General features: G+C 58.8%; 3 protein-coding genes across 4 annotated transcripts in view; 2 read left to right on the forward strand and 1 right to left on the reverse strand.

Annotated features, from left to right (window-relative positions):
- The first annotated feature begins 369 nt into the window (after window positions 1-369).
- On the forward strand, window positions 370-2117 carry GGTG_03912 (hypothetical protein). Its single transcript, XM_009221696.1, has 2 exons — window positions 370-626; window positions 826-2117. Exon 2 carries the CDS (start codon window positions 959-961, stop codon window positions 1547-1549), a length of 591 nt encoding a protein of 196 aa, XP_009219960.1. The 5' UTR covers window positions 370-626; window positions 826-958; the 3' UTR covers window positions 1550-2117.
- Window positions 2118-2475: 358 nt separating this feature from the next.
- GGTG_03913 (GPI ethanolamine phosphate transferase 3) lies at window positions 2476-6425 on the forward strand. Its single transcript, XM_009221697.1, has one exon. The coding sequence runs from the start codon at window positions 2740-2742 to the stop codon at window positions 6106-6108; it is 3369 nt and encodes a 1122-aa protein (XP_009219961.1). The 5' UTR covers window positions 2476-2739; the 3' UTR covers window positions 6109-6425.
- GGTG_03914 overlaps window positions 6150-7132 on the reverse strand; it is a 2512-nt gene continuing 1529 nt past the window's right edge. For both annotated transcript variants that reach the window (XM_009221699.1, XM_009221698.1), the window contains one exon: window positions 6150-6964. In XM_009221699.1, the coding sequence (XP_009219963.1) occupies window positions 6705-6964 (260 nt within the window). In that variant the 3' untranslated portion in view covers window positions 6150-6704. The remainder of the gene's footprint in view (window positions 6965-7132) is intronic.

Below are 7132 nucleotides of genomic sequence, written 5' to 3' on the forward strand. Positions count from 1 at the left end.
TGCTAAGCGAACGACCTCGGCGGCTCTGGACCAGGAGAGCTCAGGAACCGTCCATTCCCCCACCATCGATGTCAGGGTACCAAATATATCCCCACATTGCGGCCAGGTACCACAGCCTGTTTATTGGCCAACCGTGAGATTAGCGTCTGTCGCCCCATATCTCGATCTGAATGGACAAATCACCGGTAGCCAACCCTTGCCAGGCCCCCTGGCCCAGCTTACCCATGGATGAATGGCGAGCTACGGCACGGCCAATCAGGGAGCCCGTGTAATTTCTTCAGCATCCTGCTCGGCGCCCCTGGGGTGCTACATCTGCCCGCGCCTTCGCTCCTCTCCTTCTTCGCTCCCTTTCCTCCTCCTTTGTCGTCGTCGCTGTCGCCGCTGCCGCCTTTGCTTCTTCAACAGGCCCCCTTACGCTCTTTCTCTCAACAAAGTGCCACCCTTGGGTTCAACTTCACTCTTTTAGTTGTTCCCGTCCAATCTTTTCTGTTTCTTTCGTTTTATTGTTCCTCGGTCACTCTCCCAGTTTGCACATCCGCATCCGTCTAATTCCTGCCCTAGAAGGTGCCAAAGCCTCCCGACGCGGTTCAGCTTTTTCAACTTGGAGTGTTTCTCCCTTTTGACCGGTATGTCGACTCTGAATTCCTCATCGAGGAGGATTCTGGTGCCGTCATTTCGCAATGCGGCCCGGGATGCCCTGTTGTCTGAGTGTAAACATTGCAAGCGGGCGTGTGCCTGCTAGGTGTTTGGCCTGTCTCTCGGCAACTCAACACGCTCTATGAACCAGGTCTTCCGCCGAAGACAACAACGCTGACACAACCTCAGTATCAATATCCTCGGCCTTCCCGGCATCGCGGATATTACCAACACCGAATAGTGATACGAAGATACAGACCAGCTTATTAGCTGATACACGCTCGCTTTCCTGTTGAACAAAGACGACACCCTACACGACACGATGCATTCCATGGACAACATCTACACCGCGCAGAGCCACATTGTTGGCCGCAGCGAACTCGCCCGCGACTCCAATGAGTCCGTTGTCAACCTGCTCATCGCCCTTTTTGGCCTCAGCTTCATTGCCTCGCTGATGATCGCGGTCCTCTTTCTCCTCCGCCGCATGAAACGTCAGCAACGTATGCGCGCCGAGATGCTGCCCCAGTACAACGACGTGGCTGGCAAGCGCGGGCCCAAGGGCCCCAACACCCGTGGCCTGACAATCCAGACACAGTCCATTGGCGACGGCTGTCATAGCGTTCTCGTTTTCCGCGACGGCCAGCCCATGCTTGCGAACCCCGAGTCTCCCCCGCACTCCCCTGACAACGTCCCCCAGATTCACATCACCTTCCCCGACGAGCACGATGACCAGGGCCGCCGGAAGAGCGGCCGTGTTGTTGTCGTGCGCGTTGGCGAGACCGGAATCGGCATGGAGCCCCTGCGGGAGGAGCAGCTGCCTGCCTACGAGAAGGAGAGCTCTACGCAGTTCTACTCAATCGACATTGAGAAGATTGGCGGCCTGAAGGAGAAGGAGCGTCAAGACTTCCGTTAATCTTAAGGGCCGAAAGCCTTTCTGATAATGATTATTTTGCTTCTTTATTCCACTCAGAGCCAACAAATCACACCCACCACAACCAACACAGCGTCGGCCTGCCTGTCCTGAGAACCTAATTCACCAGCAGGCCGCCATCCTCCCGTGTCCCTTGGCTCATTTGGCGACCACCGGAGGGTGACGAAGCGTAAACCATATCAGCGACCTTACTCTACCTGATCCGACTACAACCTAATCTTACTATCACTACCAAAACTCTGCCACCGAAGCGCGGGAGAAACAATCCTTCTCCCGTGTATTCCCCTTCTTTGGTTGGCTTATATGCATATCGGGGCACTTGGATATACTACTGTCCGTCACACCTTATGACACAATCACACATACGAAGCACCGGGGAAGGGAGAGTGGAGTCTCGCGTGGGAAGATGTGAAGGGACGCGAACGGGTGTTCGACCTTGCCCCATCGTGGAGTTGGAAGCTTGTGGCATACCTTTGTAACTTCTAATGCTGTATAAGTACAAATAAACTCTGCAGGTGGAACTGTTAATCCATGTTCATATTATGTCTTGTCTTCAATGCATTTCTACTTGGTGTATGAGTTTGGTTGGTAACAAGACACCTCAGGGTCCAAGCTGGGTTGTGGGCAAGCCTCTCTACTAGTGGGAGAGCTCCCAAAAGTCCATGATATGGACACTACCAGGTTTATCTTGTAATGGAGCCCTCCGCCTCGATAATTTGTTGAGGTGGCTACTAGGTACCTCGGTACCTATTACCTTTTATGATGTCGGAAATGAACGTATGATTGAATGATTGAATGTCGGAGCCATTTTCTGACGGTGCAGCAACGACAGGGTGGAAGAGCCTAGCGACGCAGCTTTCGCGTTTTACTGGGGCGTTCCTCGTCATTGAGACCACCTCTCTGGCCCGTCCCAAAAAAAACCCAAAAAAAAAAAAAAAAACCACAACTGCCAACTTTGTCGTATCTGTCCTTGCCATCCATGCTGGGCGCTTCGCGGGGTTGATTTTTGTTTACATCTTCTCGCGCATACTTTTGGATATAATGGCATTGGGATACGGAGCATCGCGCAACAACTAGACTTTCTTTTGTTATCCCCTTCTCTTCTTTGTTCATTTGTTGGAGTGCATCGCCCTTTGCTCCCACCGACCCTCCCCTGCATTCCCTAAAACTCAATGGCCCCCGCCACGGCGGCGTCGCCTGGCGTGAAGACGAAGAGCCGCTCCGCAGCGGGAAAGAACGCCGCTGAAACACTCGACTACAAGACGATCGCTGCCCAGTTCGCCGCGGCAAAACGGGCAAAGGAGGCGGAAGAGGCCAAGGCCCGTGCCGCGGCTTCGGGTCCCGATGGCGCCGTCGTGGTCCCCTCAGCGGAGGAGCTGGACGCAAGGGCCAGGGCGGGCGTGATACAGAAGCAGCAACAGCAGCAGCGCGACGCCCTCGAGGCGCGCCGCAAGGCCCGCTTCGAGTCGCTCTGGCTCTGGACCGTCGGCTTCTGGGTCTGGGTCCTGTGCATCCACGCCACCGGCATCCTGGTGTTCACCTCTGGCTTCCTGCTGACGCGCCTTGTGCTTGACGAGAAGTCGAGCTGCGCCGAGCCGCCGACCGCCGTCCTCGAGGTCCGCGGCCCCGACCAGGGGGCACCTTTAAAGGACTGGGCCGGGCGCGGGACGGTCCAGGGCGGCTGCTGGCATCCCCGGACCTTCTCGCGCGCCGTCGTCGTCATCATCGACGCCCTGCGCTACGACTTCACCGTCCCGGTCGACGACGCGGCCGAGTTTCACAACGCCCTGCCCTTCCTGCACAAGACCGCCCTCGAGCGCCCCAGCAACGCCTTCCTGCGCCCCTTCATCGCAGATCCGCCCACCTCGACGCTCCAACGGCTCAAGGGCCTTACCACCGGCACGCTGCCCACCTTCGTCGACCTGGGTAGCAATTTTGCTGGCACAGCCATAGAGGAGGATAACCTGCTGTCGCAGCTACGCAGCGCGGGCCGCAAGATGGTGCATCTCGGCGACGATACTTGGACCTCGCTTTTCCCTGGCTACTTCGAGCCCAACATCAGCCGCGCATATGACAGCTTCAACGTCTGGGATCTCCACACTGTTGATGAGGGTGTGATTGAGCACATATTCCCGCTGATGCGCCCTGATCGCAAGGGCGACTGGGATGTTTTGTTTGGCCATCTTTTGGGTGTCGATCATGCCGGCCACCGCTACGGACCAGCTCACCCTGCCATGACGGCGAAGCTGCGACAGATGGACGACTTTGTCAGGAACCTGACGGCCACCATCGACGACGACACCCTGCTCGTCGTCATGGGTGACCACGGGATGGACGGCAAGGGCGACCACGGCGGCGAGAGCGACGATGAGGTCGAGGCCGCGCTGTGGATGTACTCCTCCAGGCCTGTTTTTGGCCGCACGGACCCATCGCATCTGGCGCCGCCTCCAACCGCAAAGGTCCGCCCTGTGAATCAGATAGACCTGGTGCCGACTCTGGCATTGCTTCTGGGCATCCCGATCCCCTACAACAACCTCGGGCAGCCCATCGAGGAGGCATTTGCCGGCAAGCGGGGGGATGCGTTTGAAAACCTTGCCGCCGTGTCGCGGGTGGCAGCTGCGGGCATTCGGCGGTACCTGTCGTCCTACTTTGCTGCCCGGGGCCTGGAGCCTCAGGCCGGTACCGGGTCGGCTGCCGAGACCTGGTCCCAAGCCGAGGAGGCCGCCGCCACGGCCGGCTCCAAAAGCGACCTTCTCCGCCGCGCCTATGGCATCTACTCACAGTATCAAGCCGAGACGCTGGCTGTTTGCAAAGACCTGTGGGCTCGGTTCGACATTCCCAGCATGGTCATCGGTATAACGAACATGGTCCTCGGGCTGCTCGCTCTCCTTCTCTACATCAGTCGTGGCAGCGACGAAGATGGGGATGACGGAACCGCCGTGGAAAACCCCGAGCTGGACCTTGCAGAGCGCAAGCTGGAGCTCGAAGGGTTCGGGGACACCGAGGCAGACGCGGCCTCTAAAAGCGTGCTCGAACGCAAGCTTTTCCTGGCCGCCTTGGTCGGTGCTGTTCCAGGTGCTGTGCCGGGCCTCACGGCTCTGTTTTATCTCGAGGTGGCGACCTGGCAGATGGCCGTTGGGGCCGCTGCTGCGACGAGCATTGTTGCAGTCATTGCGGCTCTCTTCGGGATTGGAAAGAAGACCCTAACCGGACTGCTGCCGACGTCCTTCTGGGGATGGTACTCGGTCATTGTTGTGGTCAGCCAGTCGATTGGGTTTGCGTCCAACTCGTACACCATCTGGGAGGACTCCATCACCCTCTTCTTCCTGGCCACCTTCGGCTTGGCCGCGGGCATCTCGGCCATGCGCCTGCCCGGGCTCACAGAGCGCACCCTTGGTGTGTACCACGCCGTGATCTTTGTCGTCCTCGGCCGCCTGGCTTCGCTCTCCAAGCTCTGTCGCGAGGAGCAAATGCCGTACTGCACCTCGACGTACTACGCGTCTGCTACCTCGTCGACGTCGGCACCGTGGCAGTTGGCGATCCCGGTAATCGTCTGCCTGGCTCTGCCTAGCGTCATCAAGGGCTACATGGTTCCGTCGCGATCGTACGAGGGGCTTGCGCCCACCTGGATCGGTTACATCTTCCGCACTACGCTTTTCATGATTTGCCTTTACTGGACGCTGGACGCCGCGGACAATGGCGGCTGGCTGCCCGCGTCGGCCGGCCTGCCCGAGGGCACCCTCAAGGCCCTGTCCGTCTACCTGGCGCAGCTGACGCTCGCCGTCGCAGTCGTGGCCGGGTCGACCGCCTTCATCTGGGCCCCGCCCTGCGTCTCTATCCTCACGTCGGCGGACCCCAGGTCGCCCGGGCGGGCCCAGATCACGGTACTGGGCTACGGCAACGCCCACGGCGCCCGGTACCTGCTCCTGCCCATCAACATGCTCGCCGCGCTCCTGCTCCTGACCAAGCCGGTCGGGCAGGGCGCGCTCGCGCTCATGCTGTGGCAGCTCCTGTCGCTCGTCGAGCTGCTCGACCTCATCAGCCTGGGCCCCGGCTCGAGCGCCGCGGGCCCGACGGTGCTGGCCCTCCTCGCGAGCTTCCACTTCTTCAAGACGGGCCACCAGGCGGCCCTCAGCAGCATCCAGTGGGACGCCGCCTTCGTGCCCCTCTTCTCCATCCGCTACCCCTGGAGCCCGCTCCTGGTGGCGCTCAACACCTTTGCCCCGCACTTCCTCGCCGCCGCCGCCCTGCCGCTCCTGGTGGTCTGGAAGGTCGGCCCCAAGGGCCGCGGCCTGCTGGCCCGCCTGAGCGCCCGCGCCGCCGCTGTCTTCGTCGCCTACTTTGCCGTTCAGTCTGTCGCCACCATGGCCTGGGCCGCCCATCTGCGCCGCCACCTGATGCTGTTCCGCGTCTTTTGCCCCCGCTTCATGATGGGCGCCGCCGTGCTGCTGTTGGTGGACATCGCCGCCGTCGCCGTGACGCTCGTCGCCTTCCGCTGCAACTCGCTCGCCGTCGCAGAGGTCTTTGGCTGGGCGGAGTAGGAGAGGGGAGTCGGGTCGGGCCGTCTCTCCAAGGAGGTCTCGTGGGGCATCAATGATATTGCGCCTGTTCTGGTGCCGCGTGCAAACCAGTCTGTGTAATAGCCATTTCATAGTACATAGGTGAAATAGGAGAAGAAAAAAAGAAAAGTCAAACAAGGAAAAGGAGGTGAGAATACTCCACCTAGTGCTGGCATTCGTACGCATTGGTTGGCACTGTTGGGTACAACAATAACAGAAAAACAAGGAACAAGACCTGACATCCATTCCTTCGATACCAAGTACCCCCGAGAGAAGCAGAACGCATAACGTGCGGACAATGGATATTGTGTGGACAAGCACGCTACCGCTCGAGTTGTACCTATCTCCAAAGTTTCGACTAGCTCACCGCCTCCAGGTTCCAAGGACGTCTGAGCACCCCGCCGTAAACACACATGCATCACTATACGGCAGTTGACAACAAATATAGGGCAAGGGTTCAACTCTTTTAAGTCGTCGAGTGCTTTTTCTCGTGGTTATTCCTCACTTTTAGTGACCGTGACATCTCATGACCCATGAACCCCCGAACGCCGAACCATGCCCAACCCAAACCAGCCAGCCTAGTAGAAGAAGCCAATGATCTTGCCCGAGACGTGCTTGCGCCTGGCCTCCTCGTGGTCCATGATGCCAGCCGAGGTGGTGAGGATGATGTAGCCGAACTGACGGGCGGGCAGCAGCTTGACGACCCACTTCTCGAGGTCCGACAGGCGGACGTTGTACCTGGGGGAGATGACACCAGTCTTGTTGAGGCGGCCGTTCAGCTGGACGACAATCTTGCCGGAGCGATGGTCGTCAAGCTCCTCGAACTCGCCAATATAGCCTGGACAATGACAAGGTCAGTGTATGTTGCGAGGAATTAAACGCTGTACTTCATGGGGTAGAGTCCGAGAACGTGTAAGATTCCCTCGCAGTTTCATCTATCGGCAACTTAAAAGACTTCGGTCGTGGGTGTAGTTGAGACCATCGTCCAGTTATCATGCCGACGGGT

This window comes from Gaeumannomyces tritici, assembly GCF_000145635.1.
Source record: "Gaeumannomyces tritici R3-111a-1 unplaced genomic scaffold supercont2.2, whole genome shotgun sequence".
NCBI classification, from domain to species: domain Eukaryota; kingdom Fungi; phylum Ascomycota; class Sordariomycetes; order Magnaporthales; family Magnaporthaceae; genus Gaeumannomyces; species Gaeumannomyces tritici.